This window comes from Manacus vitellinus, unplaced genomic scaffold (assembly GCF_001715985.3).
Source record: "Manacus vitellinus isolate BGI_N305 unplaced genomic scaffold, ASM171598v3 scaffold_11_pilon, whole genome shotgun sequence".
NCBI lineage: Eukaryota > Metazoa > Chordata > Aves > Passeriformes > Pipridae > Manacus > Manacus vitellinus.
Window position 1 is genome coordinate 18,773,400 of NW_021938895.1, and position 24,460 is coordinate 18,797,859.

Below are 24,460 nucleotides of genomic sequence, written 5' to 3' on the forward strand. Positions count from 1 at the left end.
AAGATCAAACTTTCATCTCAGGGGCACCTGCAAATTATTTGAAATGTCTAACTTTATATATTATATTATATATTATTATATGCTACATATTACACTATTATATACTATATGATTATATATTATATGATTATAATTTTGTATTAGAAGCATGGAACAGAATAATATATTCACATTTGTGTAGCTTAGATTTTATAATTAGACTGTTCTAGTTTATACTTTCATAAATTAAACAGCAAATTAACAATGAGGACCTAGAATATCTTACATTTGAATTGCAGCAAGAAGCAGCTTGCAAGAAGGATTAGTACATCATCTTAGGTGTCTAAGTGCTGATATCTACCTGACTTAAGGAACTGCTTATTAACCTCTCCTTCCCAAAAGAGAGGGTTGAGCCAATAATCCTAAAAAAGAAATAATAATTTCTCATTCAACATGAAGCAAATGTAGGCAAGAAGGCCAGGGGTAAAGAACAGTAAGACACTGGTAGTTCTGTTCAAGTGTTCTAAGCTTTCAGACAGGAATTTTTGCTCATGGGAAAATTCTGGTAGTTACAGTAGTGGGAAGAAATCTACAGTAACTTTACTGTCTACTCATCTAAGACTTGGAAAAGAGGAAAGTATTAACTGCAAACTAACAGGAGTCTTTTTGTGAAAAACAGAGGAAATAGTCAAAGTTTTGGAACAAATCCCAGCTAAAATTCATTAAATCCATTTGCACATACATATAATGGCAAAGTCTATAATGGCTTCATAGAAATAGATTTTTTTTAAATATGAGAGAAAAAGTTTAGGTTGAGGTGGAAACGAAAGTAAAGAATTTCTGTCTTTCAAGACAGAACTTGCATTGATAAATTTATTGATAAATTCAAGGAAACTGTTCCCACTAAGGTCTCAATAGTGCTTCAAATATGATAATTTCTTTAATATTAAAGTAATATAATCTTTAGACCATCACTTCTGAGATTATGAATTTATCTGAAATCTGCTTGCAGATTTCAGTCACATGCTATAGCTACGATGAAACAAATATGCTTAAGAAGCCTACCTGAATTGGCATCACTGAAAAATCTTACTTTCATATTCTAAAGTTAGAATTTCAATATAAATGTAAAATAACATATGCATATGGACAACTGTGGTAAACTCTGCTAGCCTCTCTCTTTCTCACCTGCAAACATGACTGCATCTTAAGCCTCATAGCAAGAGATTTTAAAAAGCAGACCTTTTCTTGATAATAGATATGAATTACAACACTGGGAAAACCCAATTGTTTTAAGCAGATGAGAATCTCTGAACCATACACAGAAAAGTCAGGAGACCTTTGACAGGCTAGAACTGGTAATTTTCAGAACCAAATCAAAATAACCTTTAACAAATTACCTTTTCCACATGTGTGATATCTCTTATCCAACCAATACGGCACCTCATATCCAACCTCTTTTTTTTTCTTAATTGAAAATAAGAAATAGTTAACATCTTTCTTCTTTCTAATCCCATGCCCAGAGGGATAATTCAGTGATTTAAGGATGATAAATTACGTAAGTTCTGGAAACTAAATGTTTTTCTTTTGAAAATTTCAGAGCGACTTTTTTTTTAAAGTTATTCATCTTGTGTATGTATATTTAATTCAAACATTTTTAATTCAAACAGAATCCTGGATTTCACTCCAAGTATTCTTTGGAGAATGTAATTTAATAACCATGGACTGTTCAGCCTGTACTCCTACCACAGAACATCAATATACCAGCATTTTCATTTGCAAACCATGGGATAACATCATCTTTCAAATAGAGGTTCATGCAATGCCTATATTCACCAAATGAAATGGTTTTCATTGTTTCTGTCTTAGAGAAAAAAATATATTTGGTACCTACTCTGTTTATTAGTTTAAATTCAGCAGTTTCATAGATGTCTTTAAATTAAAAGTGCAAATCAAGCTTAATTATAAGACCAATTTTATGCTCATGAAAGATTTTGAGGATTTTGGGGAAGGGGAGAATTATATATATATATATTGAATATACTGCAAGCTGAAGGCAATTTACTTCTTTGTGGCAGGAAAGAGGTAAGAGACTATATGATCATGTTATTAATCAGGATATCATTCTTGTGCACAAGTGAACTGAATTAATATTTCTAAAAAATGCCTTTCTTTCGACATTAATTAAATTTTTGTTTCTCAATTTTGAAACTTGGATTTTCTTTTAGAATAGTTTTTTCTACACATGCAATACAACTAACACTAATTTGGGATTAGTTACATAATGATACTGCTCTTAAAGAACCTATGAATAGGTCACGCATGCATAGGTTAAGACATGAAAATTTAATTTTCTTTCTTTTGTTTATTTTTATTTAGTTTCATCTTACATTTTTACTGCAGTGTGTAGAGGTTCTATTTGGAACAGATCTTATATACAGACTAGTTACAGAAAGGAAACTGCAAGAGCTTCTTTTCATTACTGGATTGTTCTGCTCAACTGACATTATACAACCTGAGGCAAAGCAACCATATTCCTGAATTTGAGTCTGATTATGTGCCAGAGTAATTGTCTGAGTTTGCAGTTTCAGAACATTGTTTTCACTGACATTCTAACATTTTCAATTACTGTAGAATAGGAAATTAACTAAATTAAATTTCAGTTCATGATTCTCTTAAATTACTTGCCAGGTTTAAACTATTTATGTAAACTTAGATTATGCTAATTCAGATTCACTTTCCATGCACTTTCACTATCCCTTGAAAGAGTTAGGGTTAAAGAATGATAATAATACAGAACTTAAACTGAAAATTAGAACAATAACAGAATACTATGAATGCCAAACCACTGCATCATGTCTGAGAAATGTATTAGAAAATTTGTTTTCTTAAACTGAAGAGTAGATCTTAAGGCCAATGAAAAGAATATTTTAAAGCTACTAACTATGCTTTCTAAATATAGAAGATGAGAAATGCAAATTAAAATATTAAAACCTACATTTAAAAAAGTCCATCTATGCACAATCCTAAATCTGCAGAAGCTCTTGGAACGGAGCACAGCTCACAGGTCTGAACTACTCTGAAGTAATAATAGCCATGTAGAAGTCTGTTTTCAGTGAAAGAAATGGTCATGGATTCAAAATACGAGGAAGTTACTATTAAGTTATGATTTGTGCCTACATAACATGCACTCTCAAAAAAGACAAATCCTTAGTGAGATTTTTTTCCAGCGCTCATTTCTATCTTAGCACAGAAATGCAGAAGAATATTTAATTTCACATCACAAGGAAATGTAGGATAAAATAAAAGACAAGTGTTGTGGAACTAACATGGAATTTAATTTTTAATCTATAGCAGTAAATCAGAGACAGGTCAGTGAAAGGCCTTCAGAAAGCTAAATCTAGCTGCAGAGCATACCACAAATTTCTAAATGGTTTTCAGACTTTATAAACTCTGTTCTGCATGTTTCTGAAACACAGAAGATTCTATTGTGAGGCAGAACATAGTACTAAGTGGCCCAGTGCAGCCGACCATGTTCCTACAGATAATGTCTGTCAGTATTTCTGGATGGACCCTTCCACTGACTCCTCACAATGTTTTTTAAGGTTTATTCTGCAGATAAGCGAAGCTTTTGCTTCTATTATTTACTGCATAGGACTGAGGGAGCATGAAATTGCCATAGAGTGCTAGATAAGCTGCTCCTAAAAAAAGTAGATGTTTGTATAAGGTCCAAAAGCAACTTCATGCTCAGACAGGCAACTGCCAGTGCAAGAGACCTTGTAAAAACCTGCAGGTCTGAGGAGAGCACAGAGAGCAATTCTACACAGTGGTAGAATTCCTTACACATCATAACACCAGGATACGTGGGTAGATGGCATCATGAATATAGTTGCCTATCATCAGGTACCATGAGAAGAAATGAGTTTGAGATTTCAAGCTGATACTGTGAAGGGAAGAGTGTTTTCTTCTCAAATGTTTGGGAACTGAGAAAACTGTGAAATATACTATAGAGCTCAGTGATCTATGATCTGTGCATCCATATATATATCATACAGTAGACAGCGTTAGGCAGTACTCAAAAAACATATACAGTACTCAAAAAACATACACAGAACATTTGTATATGAGATGTGTGCTAAAGTGTGCAGAGATTATTTTAGTGCAGAAAAGTACTAAGTGAGACTACTGAGTTCAAGGAATGAGGATTAAACAGAAGCAAGGAAGCATTCGTGACACAAGTCAGAGTAAGTTCAGTTCTCTGCATGATAAGTGAAAACAGCCACTGTTAAAGTTCCTCTTGTGTCAGGACTGATAGAGGAGTGGTTAGAGACAGCAGGGAGACTGCCTGTTTGTTATTCAGAAGCAGTACTGCATTTCTTCTTATTTAAAGTTGCAGTCTGTTACTTCTACCAGACAGCTGTGTTTTGCTTTTTCTGCCTGTCAGCGTGTGGCATCAATAAGATTTCGTTTTTATCTAAATGTCATTTTAACATTAAATGCTACTGACATGACAGCACAAAGCACTGTCATCTTTATACCGGAATGGCCAAATCTTCTAACCGAGCAATGAACAGGAAAAGTAGGTCCAGCTGTGGGAATTCCTACATCTACATCTCTTCCCCACAAACTAGAAGTGTCTCAAGGAGAAAAGTTCTAATCAGACAGAGGAAAAAAGATCCCCCAAATTATAAAACTGTAATTATGAAAGAATAAACTAACATTTTCTCAATGAAGAAAGCCAATTGCTACATGAATCAGCTGTGGTTACAACATGCATAAACTTAAATTTTTACATGCAGATATCTACTAATGTCCTCTATTCTTAGGGAATTAAAGCCATCTTAAAAGTTCTTTTTTGGTTTCTTGAATTTTACAAACACTTCCCATAATGGTTAAAAACTAAAAAAATTGTTGGAGACCCGGGCAAAGAAAAACTTTGCTATTTTTGCAAATTCTGTTTGAGAGGAGCAAGAAATAACATTAGGGAAAACTTATACAATTTTGGCTTCATTCTTAAGACTAAAATAATCCACTTTCTCATACTTACAGACTTTCCTATGTAATTGAAACAACATTTATGATGGAATAATCTATTGAAATCTGAGATCATTCTCAAGTAAAAAAATTTAGTCCCATGAAACTGCTGTCATCATTTCCTCAGCACTGAAATATAGATATTCACAGTTCCCTGTGATAACAGGAGAGATACTATAAGTGAACAGACACTTTCCATTATTCTTCCTAGCACATGATAAGGAAGTGGCTTTATATAAACTTGTTTTACACAAAGTAGAAAAGTTTTCTTCTTTGTTCCTCTTGTCTTTCTTCTCCTCTGGTAGAGTCAGATTCATCTATTGCTCATATTACAGTTTCATTGACTCTTATTCAAACTTACCCCACCAATCTTAGGTTAAAATATTCTTCATTTTTCTGAAGCAGTTTCCTTAAATAAAATCATTATAATCTTATTCTTTAGTCAAAATTTTTCTTAGTTTCTCAAAAGAGTTAAGATGAGAAAGAGTACAGATGTTTTATGATCCTTTCTAGTAACTCTATCTCTTGGGTTAAACCCATTTCCTTGAAACAATCTTGTAGCTGTAGATCATCAGATTTCATTTAGAACTTGAATCCTTTATAGATTTCCTTTTAATATCTGCTTATATTCTCATGTCTACAATTTATACAAACATCTCAGATTCTAAATTTATAGAATTTGGTTTTATTATGTCAGTAATGAGATTCTGTACAGAGATCAAAGTTTCTTTATCCTCATTTCTGTTCTCATGAATCATTAGCTTTTTCTTCTGCTGTATTTTTAAATTTAGCATTATCTTCAGAATTCACAATATCAAAAAAGGTGGAAAGGTAGTTGCACAGAAATGAAATAGTAAACATAATAGTCTTTTTAATAACCCATTGCAGTGTAATTTCTTAATTTCAATAGCATTAAGAGGAAGAAAAGTACTACAAAGACCAACAATTAAGGGCAGCAATTGATGATGCCCTGTGGGTAGCAAAAAGCCAGCAACCAGACAGGAAGTAACTCAAACTAATTTACCACTATATTTATTAGATCATCACTTCTCCTGTCTCTCTCTAACAATCTTATGTTATTCATTACTCAGTTTCATTCACTCATGTATATTTCTCATTTCCTTCAGTGAGACAATATTTTAGCACCCTTTTAATTTTTTCTTTGGTTTAGTGATTTTAAAGTATCTGCAATTATATTTCAATCTGAAAATTGAATAAACAAACTGAAGAGTAATCTTTCAGGGAAGTTAATTCCAGCTTTAAACCACAGACTTTTTAATCCAAAAATATAATTATCACTTTATGTTTGATGTATTTACCAAATGGAAAATGGACACAATTGTTTAGCAACTGAATTGGAACTGTACCAAAAATTCCAAACCCATCAAATAATGAGTATAAATTTCGGGTATATCTAATCGTTAAGATATTACCAGATTAGACTCTTTCAGAAAAAGTATGTGAGTTGGCACTGCAACCAGTTTTCAGAACATTGTAAATTATAAAAAAAATTTTAAAAAATTATAAAAGCTGAAAAGTCCCACACTGAAGAGTTTGGAAATAACAGTTATAGTTGATAGAAATCACCTAGTGAGATGGTTACTATCTCAAAATTTATTATATTGAATTTAGCTCCCAAAAATACTGTAGTAATGTAAGGAATTAGACTGTATTTACAAATGGGGACATCTTATGTGAGAGAAAGTAAGAAGAAAAGTCATTATAGATAAGCTTTTCAACATGAACGGCTGCAAATTGATCATATATGATAAAATAAATTAGATACTTGGAAACAAAAAAAAAAAGAAAAGTAAAATGTTATGAAGACATAGGAAACTGAATTTTGCTTCTCTACACAGTATTAAGATCACCATTAAAAGACTATGTCAAATTCTATCTACACTACACAGTGTGAAAATACTTGGAAGAACAGAAAACAGATTCAAAACCAATCAGTCAGGAAAAAAAGCCTTAAGACACAAATTATCATATCTTGCCTTACACAGAAAAATATGGCACAAGAGAGCAAATATTATTAGAATTGCAAAGTAAGTGCAACAAAATCAAGCTATTGGATGTAGAAATTAGGTAAAATTCCATCTTTAAATAATATGTTTCTCAACAGTAGGTGGAACTGATCACTGAAGTAGGATTTGAAAGGAACTGATTCAAGACCCTTGAAACCAGAACCCTTAAAATAAGATTATTTTCTAAACAGGTGTTTGGTTCCTTTTTTTTTCAAAGGAAAAATTCTATGGTTTCTCTAGGCAAAGCAGAGTAGATTTCCCTAGTGGTTCTTTTGTGGTTCTGTACGAAAAAAACTCTAAGGGTGCAATGATAAAATTTGAGATTTACCATGCACAGCAGAAAGACAGAAGGGGAAGTGAATGATTTCTGCTTATTCCACAGCTTGCTCCAGTCCAAAGGGAAATGAGCAGATCTACTAGAAAGAGCTATGATTACATTTCTGTACCACAGTATGTTGTGGTGCTCTGCTCTGCAGGATTCAACAGCAGCTCATGGAAAGTAATGTAAAAGGCAATAAATTCAAGGCAAAGGAAACTTGGACATTCCTTGAAACCTGCACAAAATATGTCTTTACGTGTGTTGGAATCAAACTATTTATCCACAAAGTTATTCCCCACTAAAGACTCATTGTTTTGCAGTAAAATTGATTCAATTAGTTGCATTAGTCTGTGGGACAAGTGTACTCACTTGTCAAAACTTGTTCACTCAGGTCTCCTTCCAGCATACTTCACATTGATCCTGACAAGCAGTCAGGACACATTAAGAGTGTACCCAGGTACAGTATTCTTTTATTCTCATTTTTTCTTTCTTTTCCTTTTCCTCTTTTATTTTTTTTTTAATATCTGACTGCAGGCATTGAATTTTCCATTTTGAAAATTAGCTGTCTATATGTTTGCTGCTACAATGTAATACTAATATATTCAACCCACATGTCACAATTCACTATTCACTCCTCTTCAAACCCCACTGCTAAGTCTTAAAAATAATCATGTTAAATTTAAAAAGTTACAATTTTGCTTTTAGCAACATTCTTAAATTACTAACACCTATGTAGTCATGTAGACAAGTGAAGCTCAGTCTCTTAACCACAGATGAAACTATCTTCAACATTCCATGATGAATCACTAGAGCTAAGAAATAAACATTTCCCCACAAAGTAATCAATGAGACCATATTTATGAACTACTTACTTGTGTAGGTCAGCTGAAATCCTTGGTCAGTATCAGATCCATTGGTATTAAATTCTATCCACATATGGTTAGAGGTGCTATTAAGGGTAACTCCCATCATGTCATTTTTGGTGAAGGTTCCCAGAGAGCGTGAAGAACTGTCTTTTCCATCATACACCTTGAAGAAACAACAGTATGAAACTGGACATCAAATTTAAATATTTGAAAAACTTTAGTTTACCAGTATACAAAATTTCCAAAGTTAGCTATGTATTGCCAATAGTTTCCCCCAAAACTTAATGTTTCTGTTTTGTGAAGTACACATCCCTTGGTTATACAGTTCGGTGAAAACTAAAGTATTCTGTCTCCCTTGAGGTGTTTTAGAGTCTTTTTCCTTTTCAGTTTTGAGAGCTCATCTTGAAAGAAATTAATATTTATATACAACTTTATCTTCTGAGGTTTCATAAACTCAAATTGTTTTTCATGATTATGCACAAAGGCCAACAGAAGTATAAGTTCTGAAATCACCATTGAAAGTAAACCCTTACAGCCTACGCTGTTCCCTCCTGTCTGGATATATCAACAGCAGAGCTGAGGTATTACAGTCAATCTGTCACCTTTTATTTCAGATTCTAAGCCTGCAGCAATTTTTGGGTTACTATAGGTTTTAACAAGGAAAGAGACGTCTTCAAAAAGATATGTGAGTCTATTTACAAACTAATGTGGAGATGTCCTTATTTAACATGTCTTTTTATTGAAAACTCTCAATGGAGTACAAAATCAACAATATCAACAATATTTGTGCTTTTTGAAATTCTAGACTGAATAAGAATGCCCTTTTAAATAGTCACAAACACAGGACAAGTATAAACTATTGGCTCGGAGGTTAAAATTTTTTTTGCTTATTGCAAAACCTTGAAAGCCACAAAGTGAGAAAATAACCTTCTCTGCTTTTGTTTTGTTTTGTTTTGTTTTGTTTTTCCTCAAGATGAACTTAAAAAGCTAATTTCTTTAAATTAAATAAATTGCCTGTACTTTCTCATGGAAAAAATAAGCAAGATGAAATGTGTAAATATACACTATACATGAAGCATCATGTCAATGCTTATACAAAAGCAAGTAACGAATTTGGATAGCTGGTTTCTGATATGAAAGATAATTTGCCCTTATCTCATATGTCCTAGAGTGACTACAGACAACTACTGCAAAAGTTACAATTACAGTAAATATTTCAAGCTCTGGATCTTCATCTCTCCACTTGCAGACCTTGTGGTACAGTGAGGATTTATACTGATTCCAACCAGAGGTAGAAAATTATCCATTTAACAGTATAAATTGTTACATTTGAGTCACAGACACTTCTTCCTATTTGAATGTCCAGTTAGATCTATCAATGAAATTTAGAAAGGCATATTTTAAGAGGACAGATCATTGCAACATTTGTAGGTGACGACCAACAATTAAAAGCAGTTCTATTTTCTCTGTGGAGAAAATACTGGCATGCCATCAATATAGATACATGTCTTGAAAGTACCATGTTCCTCTCAAGTGTCAATATTAACAAAATAAAATAAAAAAACAACATGTAAAAGATTTTTTAAGACAAAAGTATACATTTATTTTAATAAACATACATAGATATAAGTAATTAATTTCTCCAAAATAAGCTTTTGAAAAATAATATATTGTGCTAACCATTGATAGAACAATAGATCCTTATTACTAAGGCAAAGTTTGTCTTTTATCACATAGAGGGGATGTATCAGAAGATACAATCAATTTTATTTAATACTCATACATGCAGTAACACATATTCAATGTATACCTCTTGGAAGAAATATGACTTTAAGCTGTGCTAAAAGTATCTGAAAAATTACTTTCAAGATTCTAACCATTGTTGTGGGACAGAACTACAGATCACTTCCATGGACTGATTACGCTTTATTTGTCAGAGGTGGAAATCTATTGTACAAAGTAAATAAGCATTTGTTCCCCATAAGACTTATTTCCACAGATACATTATACTTGATTCATGAGATAATACTTTGAATGGAATGTTCTATTAATTGTAATTAATTAAAAATGCTACCTATTTTTAAAAAGTGTTTTTTCTTCTATAAAACAAAACAAAACCGCCATGTAAATACTACAATTGTGCCTTAGACATCTTGTTCCAACAGTATTCTGCCTCTCTGACTGTTACAGACACTCTTTCCACCTGAGGATTAATAAATTAAATAATAATATCTCTCAAGATTAATCCATACACAAATAAATCAGTGTTTTATTAAATTAAAATTAGATAAGAGACATTGTGTGAAAGCAGCCTGCCACAATCTGTACCTGTACCTGCCAAAACCTGCCACAATTTGTACCTGTGACACTTGTCCAGCTGTTGTTAACGTTACAGCCATAAGTAAGTACATATCTACTCTAATAACTGAAACAGTGTTAATGAACAAATACAAGCACTGAATCTCCCTTGTTTATACTGAAAAGTTGTTTGAACCAACCCTAGAAAAGAAGCAACTTTTTGCCTTATAATTCTTTGCCATGCTAATTATTGTGGGCCAAGGATCATTTCCAACAGATAGCTTGTGTGCAACCTTTGTGTCATGTCATATGTGATTGACTCTAGACGCAGAGAATACATTTAATAAACTAGTCTAGACATTATCATTATTTATTCATATTTAGTGTGTATGTTAAGTCATTTGGGAGAATACATTTGAAATATAATTCACATGCTGCAATTGTATGCACTGTCATGAAGAAAAGAAGGTCTATTTAGCCAAATGGATGAATGATGGAATATTACCTTCTGGTTTTCCTCTTACCCCTAACAAATTCACTGTGATTGCATTTAAAGATTTCAGCATAAGTAGCCACTTCAAAGAATTATGAAACTTCAAGTGGCAGTTAAAACAGGGAGTTCAGGAGGATGAAGTGTTAGCAAGTGAGGAAGATAAGCTTCAAAATAAAGAGATAATCCAAGTACTCAGTTTTGCCATATGCCCTTCAAAATGGTGAGACTGTTTCTATTACTTTACAGGAATTCAAATTTCTCTCCCGCTAATTCAAGTTCAAATTTTGTCAGAGCTATAGAACACTTTGCCCACAAATTACAGTCATTAACCTGCATGCATTCTTCTTGAAAGTGATAGTTTTGACCCTTCCTCCTGCAGTAGTCTTATTGTTGCCAGAAATAATCTTGCAAATTATATGCTATACCATGTGTACTTCAGTCTCAATATCCAGACTCAATATTCCCACTTGAATACCAAGCTGAATATATACAGCTGCAGGTAGTTTATATTTTCAAAGCAAGTAAATAGTGACACAGTAGGAGTCCAGTCACTGCAACTTGATTGTCTACACAATATTTATTGTCAGTACATCTGGAACACATTTAATGCGAACTTACTAACACCCTCACAAATCTTCCCCTAGAAGGCATTAGTGTAGGAGCTGCATAGGCCAGGGAATGAGAGACAGTTTGAATGAGTCATCTCGTTGTATAAGATTAAAGAGATTTGACTACATTACAGATGTAGTCAAACTGCAGAAACTGGTCTCGGGGACAGCAGGGAATGATCACAGCATTGTTTGGAGCACTAGGATAAATTTAGCCAGAGCATTCAGAGTTGCCCCATTTCACCTAAATGTTTGTGAGGAATAAAAGGGAAGTATTTGCTTTACTAGCTGGGGTTAAAACATTCAGACAAAAGAAGAAGACAGTGCTACAGTTATTCATAGGTGAAATGCTCCAGTAACAGCACTAATGTATGTGCACCTGCTGTGGGAATGTAAAACACTCACCTGAAGGAGAAGGAAATGCTGGTTAGATTTTCCTAAAGTCCACTTTCTAATTCTGACAGTAAAAGGAAATTCCTTACAACTGAGCTTAGCTGATTTCCTTAATTGCGGAGATCTTTATGGCTTAAAATCACCCCAAAGGGAAATGCTTTTAAAATGTTGCTTTGATGACTTGGGAAATAAATCCTGTATAGTTTGCTGTCATTGTTTTGCTTATTCCCATATAAATTTCAAAATCCCTTCATTACATCCTCATGGAGTTCTTAGTGATCTCACCTCAAACAAATAGTGACCAGGAATGTCTGACACTCCTGGTGGGTTGACTTTGGGATTATTACATTATTATTTCAGTTTTGATTCAGTCCTCTTTATCACACACTACTGAGCAACATTTTTTGCTCTTTCTTACATGTGTTTCCCCAGTGCCACTCCCCTGCCTTGGCTGTGGGCTCAGCCATGCCTTGCAGCGGGTGGGTCAGAGACGGATGGAATTGACTGTGTCCGGCACGGGGCAACTCCGGCCTCCCCTCACAGAGTGGCCCTGCAGCCCCACTGCCCAAGTATGGGCACCTCCATCCAATGCAACATTACGTATGAAAATATCTTTCCTTTAAAATAGAGTAAGACATTCAGCTGGGAAAATGCTCTATATTTCAGCACAAGGTTTATAAGTATTTTTAAGTATTTTTAAGTATTTTTAAGCCTTAGTGTATCCCTTGCAAGCTGCCTGCAAGGCAATCTTGGGGCTTTCTTCGATGGAGGCATAAAATACAAGGCCAGTGTTTATAACATATTTTGCTCATATTTTGCATGCAGATAGTAGAGAAAGCAACTTTGACATCCACTACCCTGCCAAAGGACTGATTCCAATGGAAATATGTAAAAGGACATCCTGGCATGGGAATGGAAAGGAAATAGACTTTATTTTCATAAGTGCAGGTTATAGAGAGACTATAGTGGAAGAGAGCTTAATTGCATAAATGGCAGCTGTGCAGTGCCAGTTGACTCTGAATTAGAGAACAGGTCTTGTAGTTCAGACATCAGCATAATTTTGCCTTTATTTCCTTTGGATCCTCAGGAGTATTGTGCTAACAGATCTATGAAAGAAGACTGTATGTAACAGATTGCTCAGAACAGCTTTCTTTCAGGCAAATCTTTCTTATATCTCCAGGGAGTATCATTAAGTATGCTCAACATTACTCATGAAATGTTCTGAAGGATAATTGAGTTTCTTGAATGTTTCTTTAGGATTTTCTAAGGGTTTTTTGTTGTTGCTTTTTAGGCAGTTTATTAAATTATTTATAAACCATATATGTGCAAAGCTTCTGGGAGACTTATGTATCACATTCAAGCAACTCAGTGGGCAATTAAGTTCTTTCTTGTCTGATACATCTGTTCAGAGCAAAAATACCTTTGGGGATCTGCACTGTCAGACCACAGGTAATGGGAACAAAGGACAATATAGACCACATATTTTGCTCACCTACTCAATTCTCTTTGATCTAAAAGCAAATCCATAGGCCAAAGTCTTGTAGTGTTTTATACATGGTGGTCACACAAGCATGGAGGATTTTGTCATCAATAATTTAGTGGGTAAAGATGGAGAAAATGCCGTTCCTTTTATTGCAACTTTTGGATATTATTGGGGGATTCTCAAAACTTTGCATATTTCATGGTCAAATGCAGCCTGTACTTGTTGAAAAGAACAGATATAATAACAAAGATACAAGCATCCATATTAAAATGAAGATTTTTTCTTTTTCCCTCCTCACCTTATCCTATCTCTAAATGCCTTGTTCTTTGCAGGAAATGTCTAACATGGAATTGAATTGTCACACTCCATTACATAACTAATCTTTTAAGATGACAAAATGGATAAAAATATAGTCACCAAAATTTGATCTGTAATAATGGTATCTTTAAAAGCCTGTGGGAAGCATTCAGTGCAAATAAAAAAAAAAAAAACAAAACAAAAAAATCAAGGTTGAAATGTAGACAGCAATTTCTAACATGTTAAATGGTGTACTGGGATATCTCCAGAAAGGAAGTTGCTGAATACTTTGTGATTTTAAGTATTAATTAACTGAAAATTTGGAGACATAAATTTGAAAGACTAATTTCATGTATGGTCAACACTTCAGATAAATGTCATGATTTTCAGTACAAGAATGTAGCAGTCATTATTAAGAACAGGCAAATTATGGCCATGCTGTAGAAAAGCATATGTTCAAAATCTATGGATATTTAGGTTGATATTTAAATTATATCTGCAATTTAAAAGAATGAAAGACATCTATAAGTACAGATTTAGTCAATGCCACCATGTTAGTTAGCTTCTCTCTACTTAAATGAGTAAATTAATTATTTGAAAAAAAACCCCAATGGTTCTGTTCACAACAACAAAAAAAATCTCTGTGCTGCACTTATAAGTACTGCTGCAAACATAAAATAATACTATGTATTCAAATTCCAAGTTCACATTTTATGTTTTCTTTTTACATTTTGAACCACTTTAAACAGTCTAATACTTCTAGAAATGTAATTGAACTCTCAAACCTATAGTTTCTTTGCATCTAGTATTGACTCTAGTATAAAGGAAGTGATGCTATCCACTGAGAATTCATTAATTTTGTGTCAGAAAGTGGAATGAAAATAAAGATAACTGGCACTAAAACCAGATTTGTTCATGCATTGTGAATGTTTAACATGACAGAAAGTGGAATTATTTTCTTATTACCTTAACAATATCTCCCTCGTGCAGCTGAAAGCTCCTGGCTCTAAGATGGATCCCTTTTCCAGCCTCTGTTTCAATTTTATAGATACATTCATGGTTGTTGTCATAATTAGATGGAAAATTTGGAGACAACAATGTTCCTTCATTTCCAGAGACAGTTGCTCCACATTCAGCTAAAGAAAACAGACACATGTAAAAAAGAAAAAAAAAAAGTGAATTATCCATTTCAAGAAAATATGGGTTATTAGTAGCAATATTTAAACCCTATGAAAACTCTAACAGGCTATCTAGGAAAAGTATATTTCTACCAGATATCTGAAAGAACAACTCCTAGAAACCCTATCAAAGTTACTATCTCCTGCATTTCACTGAGTCTGTTTATTATATGCACTTATCTGCTTTTACCTTCAATTTATCCCTTGTTCCTCCCACCAGACTAGGCAATAATGCAGGTTAGCCTGGATACTATATACATTGGATATTTTATTGAGATATACTCATTGTGGCAACATTTGAAATAAACATAACTTTCATTTTACTTCCGCATTCAGCTTTACAAATAAGTATTAGAAAAAGCAGACAATAAGCTGCTGGGAAAAAAAAAAAAGAATCTGACAATAAATCAAGATAATTCAAACACGTTTTTCTCTACCTGGAATAAAATCAAAAAACTAAAAAACAAACAAACATTTATTTATATTAGTCAGGACTAAGCAGACCAATCCTTTCTTTTCTGGGTAAAGAGAGGATGAGTCTTTTTCACAGTTATTTGTAGTAAGCATCTATTAACACTTTCATTAGACATTCTTTTGTTGTAGCTCCCCAGTAAAGAAAATAAAGAGGTATAGGAGGAGTGGTATGTTCCAGCCCATAAAATCAGTTTGAATTCAGAACAAAAACTAGAATAATTATTCCAAATATGCAACATAAATTTCATCACATAAATGAAAACATCCAGACAGATAGAAAATAATATTGGTCTTGTTCAAACGGATATTCAAAATGCTTGAAAATGCATTAACGTACCAACTATTAAGCTACAACTTTTTTTAAGGTGCACAAGATTGATATTTTCATCTCATTGTTCAGTCTAGGGATAAAATATATTGGGTTATTTTGACCTAAACATCATTTAGATCTCATTCCGAGTTTGTGAAGAACTTGTTATAACAGTTAAAATAATAATAAATTAACATATAATTGTAAATCAACAGATATGCCTCAACAATGAAGCAATAGGTTTAGAAACAAATCTGAATTCTTTCTAAAAATGTTAAATAGACTTTTAGGCTTCATATGACATTAAAACATTTATTTATTTGAGGAATTTCAATTACATTGCAAAATTCTCTGAGCTCAAGTTGGCACCCATATACCTCTAACCCATGCTATAAAACTACAGTCTGTTTTCAGTGCAAATATATTGCAAATATCTGACAGCTATGCAGTTTCATCAGGCTCCACCATTCCCTTCATTATCGTGACAAATGGTTACTCGTGTCCTCTGACCAGTCAAGTTTCCTAGCTCATCCTCTGCCAGTCAGTAAATCACTGACACAGACCCCAGAAAGAGGTTTCCAAAGGAAATCAAGCCTTCTTTGTCAACTCCCCTTCCTCAATTTATACAAAACATGTCACAGATCATGTTTAAGGACCTTATGCCAAGGACTTCAACTGAGTGTTTTTTCTAACCATTTTTGCACACTGCAATCCAGAACGTCATGACCACACTTCACGTAATGAGGGACCAGGAATTCAAAGAGCAGCCATGAACCACAATACCAAGCCTGGTCTTTTCAGCAGGAAAAGTTTGTGCAAAGGCATCTCTCCCCTTCAAGGCCGTAACATTTTACCTAGTGGTATAGGAAGTCATGCTTTTTCTTTAAAAATATTCACAGTAGCTGATACTGCTGCTTTTTTTATGTAGTAGCATGTGCAGCCAGAATGTGTGACACCCAAATTCAATTCACTTTGACTCTGGGGATTTGAACATGCATTGCCTATCCTCTCTCACAAAGAGATTAGAAAATCAGTCACACAGTGTTGACTAACCTCTTTAGCAAAATGGGTAGGGCATTAAACAGGGGAGAAAGAACACTTTGAGGAAATACAAACATTAAAGAGTTGGGAAATAAAATTCTGAAATAACTCATGAAACAACACAGTAACCCTGTGAGCACCGAAGTACTAGACTAGAAAAATATATTCATGTTCACATCCATTTGAATCGCCTCCGATTGATCCTCTTTATGCAAAATGAACAACAGTGTTTAACAACAATGGCATGATGATTCTGCTAGCAAGGACCAGATACAACTTAAAATTCTTTTACATAAACAAAGGAAATGAAGCCACATCTCTTACATTCTTGATGAAAGATCAAGCCACAGAAGTTCAAAGAAGTGATATGGCTTATCCACCTATAGTAACTAAGAAGTAAAAAACTCCCAATCAATCTTGAAATATGTCATGCAATATTCTGTATCTAGCATGTATTCTATGAATAACTACTGATTTTAGTGTCTCAAGTTAAGCAGACAAATATTATCATGTGATCTTGAAAGAGCTCTTTAGTTCTTGACTACAGAGGACATTTCCTTACTTCAACGCCTTCCAGATTCCTTCTGAGACCTGCCTTCATCTTGACAGAATGTCTGTCAAACTCCCCCTCACCTCGCCCCCATCAGGAGCATCCACAGCCCAGAGAGACAAAAGAGAAAAGATTTCTTATTTCCCCACATGAGAAAAATATTTTGTAACTGATTCGAATTTCATTTATTGAATATAATTCACTGAATATTAATCATATGCACTCTTCTTCGATAAAAATCCACTGTATTAGTATTAGTATCTATAAATTTTAAATTATGCAAACATTGAGAAGTATAGAGTTTTCCAGGACAAATAATCTTTACTGATCTTAAAGTAATTACTCTCTCCATCATTCTGTCTTCATACTTTGGTCCACAACCTTGTGTGGGAAAATTCAGTGTGAATTTAGTTGAACAGGTATTCCATAACATACCCACTGAACATGCTCTATGTAAATAGTATTTTCAGGACTAGCTCCTCCAGCTGTAGCCTTTAAAGAAAAGGAACATATTTCCTAGTGTGGTCATCTGATCTGCTTAGACTAGTATAACAGGTACAATTTAAGAACATAAAATCCGCATATGATATAACAAATTGATGTACAAAGAGGCAGCACTGAAATATGTATTTTGACGCAATAGAGATCCCTTCTTTATGTTGCATGTCTACCTTTCCTTTGTTTCTGTATTAATCCATTTGATTTTTCAAGATACAAAATAAATTGATTCAAAGTTCTAGCTTTTTTATTATCAATATGGTCAGAGGCACCTAAATTGAATCTGTAGATTAAACAATAAAGATCCAGTTCTCAATTTATGTATTTCAAATTAATCAAAAAATGAAAATATATGTAATCCAAGATATTTTTCAACAGAGAATATGCACAAAAGTCTGCTTGGAGCAAAAAACAGAAAAATAAATGAAAAAACCCCAGTGAATTAGAAAACCATGAAAGAAAAGAAAAAATCATTAGAGGACATAGGACAAAAGCTTCCATTTGCATGTATAGGAGAGACTTTTCTCTAGGAAGGATATAGGGGGATTGTTGCAACTTATAGACAATTGCTTTGAGTTTGAGAGAAAGAGGAAGGAAAGGAAGGAGGGAAGGAAGGAAGGAAGGAAGGAAGGAAGGAAGGAAGGAAGGAAGGAAGGAAGGAAGGAAGGAAAGAAGGCATATTCTTGCAGAAGTAACATGAAATAGCACCTACTGTGTTTTGATAAGATCTGTAAAATTAAGAGGCTTTTGTCATACTAAAACACATCTAAATTGCTTGTTAAATAACTTAAAATCGAATGTAATAAACAAAATTTGTTCTCTAAATATCAGCTGCTTACATGGTTCCATTTAGAATCTTCACTTCCCAAATCTGCCAAGCTATGGAAGTCTGCTGAACTATAGCACCCAAGACAAGATCCTTAAACTCATCTTCTTTTTAAAGAAAAAATCTATATGTTACTGCTTCTATGTTTCAAAACGTGGAAAGTAAATAAAAGCAGATTAATCTAGTCCCCTATTACAACTTTTGAATATTGTGTGCCTTTTAAAGTTAATTTTATTTATTTATTATAAATCAAAAATACCCACCTTAGAATTCAAAAAGTATATTCTTTTTGATTCTAAACCATCCATCTCCACACATAAAAGGTTTTACAGGAGGAAATGCTTTATTTTTAACTACAGTTTCTGAATTCTCGGTTATAACCTTTTTAAGGACTGTAGCAGACTGAAAAATGCTGCTTTATCAAACTCTTCTTTTATTCCCTTTCAGTGAGAGTAATCAGTCTGGAAGGGTACTTGAACTGATTGTTTGTTCTTCTGCTTAATAAAGTCACTTAAATTCCAATTACATAAGTAACTGTTTTTTCTTCTTTCATTGTCTCACTTGAAATATGATAAAAGGAAACTGCAGAGGGTACATCTTTTGAAGATCATTGAACACTTCCTGAATACGAACACAAACTGTAATACAAACAAAACTCAGGGATTCTTGAATTGCTTTGAAATACAGTTCATGTAAAATGTAACAATAACTTTGTTTAATGGAAAAGTTTGCTTTACTATTTTTCTTTCATATATCTTGCTAAAAGGTTTGACAGAATTTTAAGCAGATCTCCAAAGCAGAGATCAAATAAAAGTAGTACATTGTCAGTTTAAGGGCTCCTCTGACACAAAGCACTCTGTTGAGTGCAGAAAATCTCTTTTGTATTTACAAAATTGTGCAGCAGTTCATAAAATATGAGAAGAAGCAGAGCTCAGACAGTCAATAATTTTTTATGTTTCTGTTGGACAATACTATTACCCAGTAGGATGGTTATGCAACATTAATACAGGAGCTAAAGGGATCACAGATAAAACTGAATCAAATGATAGCAAAAACTTAGGGTTTCTCCACAGTCATTGAGAGCTCTCTAAAGTTGAGGATATGATTTCTGCATGGCAGACACAACACGACCAGACTCAAGCACGGTTTCATGTACAAACTCTAATATAATGCTAGGAACAGAAGCTTCCTGTTAAATGGAATGTTACATCAAGCCAAGGTGCACGTGGAGTATCCACGGCACCTCTGTTGCACAGTGCCTGAATCTTTGTAATGTTAAGAGTCCTACATCTCTAATTCTGCAGCCTGTCCATCACAAGTGAGCCTGTAACCTGTCACTTACACACTGCCGTTGATTTTTTTAAATCATACTATTCTCTTCCCACTTCTCATTTTTTTGCCTTGTGGCTTTTAGCCTGTAACTCTACACTAAGATCACATCACTCCAGACCAGGTAGTTTTTAGCATGTGACTTCATATTGGACTAGAACCTCAATAACAAGGAGTTAAGAGTTATTTTAACACACAATAAATATTACACGATAAAATACATACAGAAATCTTAATTACTCTTTAGTCTGCAGCACCCACACGTGCTCCATTCAATGTGAACAATGTAATAAACTATCACTGAGGAGCTTGAGAAGGTCTGCATGAAAATGTAACAGTAGCAGGGAGAAAGCAGGAAGATGTTGACTTTTTTGTCATTACTATTATCATCATCATCACCACTACATTTACTGGCAAGAATTATTTGCCTGAGGATTCTTTCCATCCTCTTACCAGCTGGTGCCTAAGGAGTGGCTTTCCCTTTTTTCCTTTGTTTTTCTCTCTCTTTCGCTTTTTTCTCCCATTGTTTGCTTCTCTAAGATAGATTTCAATTAAAGGTACGACCACACTACTAAAGTATGTTTGTCAGCCTCCCACAATACTCTTTAAGCAACACCCATATGATGGTGGTGAGGTTAGAACATCTCACTGAAAACCATACGGAAGTGCCTTGCTGAAAACAACTTATACTGTATTTTTTGCACCATTCACATACAAAGAATAATGGAATAGGAGAGGAAGGACTAAGCAGCAGGGAAAGTCTTTTCTGTGGTTTGCTTAATTTGTTCTCAATCCACATGCCACAAACATAAGGCACTGTTCAGGTTCTCAAAACAAATCCTATGATGTTAATTAGCCTCAGGGGATTATTGGCAGAAACTAAGGTGAAAGCATTGTTTGGATTTAAATTGTTTTGAGATTTTTGACTACTCTTTCTAGTATCATCTGATGAGCTACGGACATAACATGCTGACATTATTTGTCTTAGCAAGAAACAACACTAAGTATACATAACCTTAACAGGTAGAAAGAAGGCAAAAGGGTGACTTGAGGTAATCGTTATTCTTTCTAACTATAGGTGACTAATGTTTCATACCAGGTCTCAGATAAAGGTGATTGAAGTCGCATACAAATCACTCCTTTTCATTTTGAAAATAGAATCAGAGTGCCCAGTATGCACCAGCTGAAATCTTTTAGTTTTTCCTGACTATTGAAGTTTCAGTTATCAGATAGAGACAATTCAAACCTGTAATTACTACATGGCACCATATTTTAAAGATTCAGGTACAGTAAGACTCAAACACTCAGACAAATCTTCAATTTTCAATCAAACATTGAAAGTAAAAGGAGGGGTTAAAAAACACCACCTTTTGACTGTATTTATAAAAATGCATTGTTATAAGATAAAGAAATAGAAAGTATAAAAAACTTATCAAATAACTTTATTAAATACATTGTGTAAAATAGAAAATAACCTAAAGATTTAACAATTTAAATGTGACAACATTTAAATAAAGCATTCTGAAATACAGTGGATCCTGAATTCATCCTTGTTACCATTGGAAGATTCAGAGACTCAGTTACTGATAAGATTTCTTGCTCATGAGCAGTTCTCTCTCTCCCTAAACACTAGATAAAAATGAATAGCAGTTTTCGGACCTAGTTTGACTTCTCAAAGGTGAACTCAAATTCAAATTTTCTGCTACAGAGAATTTAAAGAAAACAATGAATGCCAAATCTCAAGAGCCTCATAGAAAACTCTGGTGCTATTCAGGCTAACAATATGATTATATTCCCACTTATGATTCAATCTCAATGAAAATTAACTCAGTGCTACAACATGACAGAGTATATTACTTATAATTGATGACTTTGCAATAAATACTAACTAAACTATTAAAAAGAAACAGCTTATTAAATAGTGTCAGCATTTTATTGTAGCACCCTATCAACTATTCAAATAGTATTTAATATAACAACTGAATATGACAAATTAATGTGATATTAATGTGAATAACAGCGAACAATATCTTGGTGAAGATTTTACTCAAATACTGTATTAATGTACCATTAAAAATCAAGTGCCATGTAAAATTTAATAAAGGAGCAACATCACTTAAATATGAAATGAATATATTAAGTAGTTCTTTCTTTTCTGCTTTACCATTTAAGTTTTCCACAGCTTGCTTAGGAACACTCCATAAGGATGAAATTACTTATAGGGGACAGGAAATAATACAGATTAAAAACCAAACCAAACAAAAAAGCTCCAGCACTCAAAATTAAGTTTATTTTATTGATGTGTTCTGCTCAAACTGAGTGCAATGCTTAACACGAAAGGTTAGTTTGAACTGAATGTACACTGTAAACTGTATAGTGCACAAATAATATTTTCTTTATGTATCATAAATAAAATTATACACAGTTTCTTAAAGAGAGAGCAAGCAGGGAAAATCCAGACAAGCAGACAGAAGCCAATAACATAATTGTCAAGACAATCACATGAGAGAGTTGAAGAACTACTTCAGACCTTTCTTCTCTTTTGTGAGAGACTGAAATGTTAAGGGTTAATGACTCAAACAATCAGCCATTTGCAAAAGCAGCAGGGTGCTTTGCTGAGGCCAGGTTTGCACTCCCCAAGCAAAGAGGAGAAGGACAGTTTTTGGGCTGTGGTGGTGAAACTTCTGATCTGCATAACAACAGCCCAGGTGCAGAGGGGGTGCACACCCACCACTACCTGAGAATGACCAGGACAAATCAACCTTTGTTTAGCAACAAGCTGGGGTTTGAGACAGATAAGGGAAAAGGTCAGTAAGAAGCAGATCCTCCTAGGTGGGATAACACTTTTTATCATGCCAGTGTCCTCCCTTGGACTGATGGGATTTGATGGAAGTTTACATCAAAATATTGCCCTTATGAAGTTTCAAGCTATGCTGGGGTAGTGTATGCCTCCGGCAGGGTGTCTCATGCCAGACAGAACAAAACTGAAGGGTCAGATAATATGTGTCCATGGGCAGGATGGGCTCACTAATCTTCTGGCAGTTATCCTAGGAGAAGGAAAACTCTAATTCCAAACTCTGCTAGATGGAGCTCGCTTAGCCCTGTAAAGCCATCCATCTAAGAGAAGGATACTCTAATTAAACCTACGTCCTGAGGACTTTGCTGTTAGCATCCAAGCTTTCTCGGCCCTGACAGATGAACCTTAGGATTAAAGGGTGGGTCCAGTTCTGCACATGCTGCATCTCACTAAAAAAAATCCACTGCGTAGGTTTGAAGGATATATCCACATTAGTAAAGCCCTGTAGTGACAGGCAAGGGTCGAAACGGCAGGTGAAAGGTGCACTGGAAGCCGCAGACCCAACCCTGCATGCAGGCGGTTCAGGACATTGATTGCCTAAGACTGACCCTGGAGATGACAGTCTCGTTCGACAGCATCCTGAATGACCAAGCAACCTTTTTCAGGGAGAGCACTGCTTGCTCCACACGGAGAGGGGCCTAGAAAAGGTGGTTTAACCAAAGCTCATCTCCACCCTTCACCCGGTTGGTTAACCACGGCCAACAGGCATCTTCTGATGTGGTCAAACAAAGATTAAGAGACAAAGGCATACACCTGCCTCCAAAGGTGTATCCAAATTGATACTCGCATGCTGGAACATCAGAACCATGCTTGATACTGAGGATAGTGGATGTCCTGAGTGCCATTCTGCTCCAATTGCCCACAAACTGTCATGACTCAACATCGACATAGCTGCTCTCAGTGAAGTTCGTCTCCATGAGGAAGGCAGGTTTAGAGAACATGGTGCTGGTTATACACCCTTTTGGTCATGTAAACCCAGAACTGAAAGGCATCTTTCAGGAGTTGGTTTCATGATTAAAAACTCTATTGTCTCCAAACTTGAAAATTTGCCGCAGGTCATTCTGACTGCATTATCTCCTTATGCCTTCCACTACATAACAAACAACATGTTGTCCTCTTTAGTATATGTGCCCCAACTCTCCAAGCTAATCCTGCCAAAAAAGACAAATTTTACACTGACCTGCGCCGCCTTACCCAAAAGGTTCCCGCAGATGATTACAGAGTGATTACAGAGCATTCTATGAGGCTTTGAAAACAGCGTATGGACCTACACACCAGGTCCAAAGCTCTCTACTCAGTTCAGATGGTCAAATGCTTCTAACAGATAAAATCTCCATTCTGAATCAATGGTCTGAACACTTTCAGATTCTTTTCAGTACTAGCCATGTAGTCCAAGACTCAGTAATTCAGTACATTACACAACAACTGGTGAAAAATGAATTGGATATTGCCCCTACTATGGGAGAAACTCTTAAGGCCATACAGTAGGTGAAAACTGGCAAGGTAGCTGGAGTTGATGGAATTCCATCTGAAGTCTGGAAGCAGGGAGGCCAAGCACTCCATGATAAATTTCACAAATTCGTGGTGCACTGTTGGGAAC

At 34.6% G+C, this 24,460-nt stretch overlaps 1 protein-coding gene across 1 annotated transcript in view; it reads right to left on the reverse strand.

The window, feature by feature from the left end:
* CSMD1 (CUB and Sushi multiple domains 1) overlaps positions 1-24,460 on the reverse strand; it is a gene marked incomplete at its 5' end in the record, with an annotated part of 865,314 nt that overhangs the window by 204,778 nt on the left and 636,076 nt on the right. Inside the window, 2 exons of the mRNA XM_018088901.3 lie at positions 8,232-8,388; positions 14,764-14,933. Coding sequence (XP_017944390.2) covers positions 8,232-8,388; positions 14,764-14,933 — 327 coding nt within the window. The remainder of the gene's footprint in view (positions 1-8,231; positions 8,389-14,763; positions 14,934-24,460) is intronic.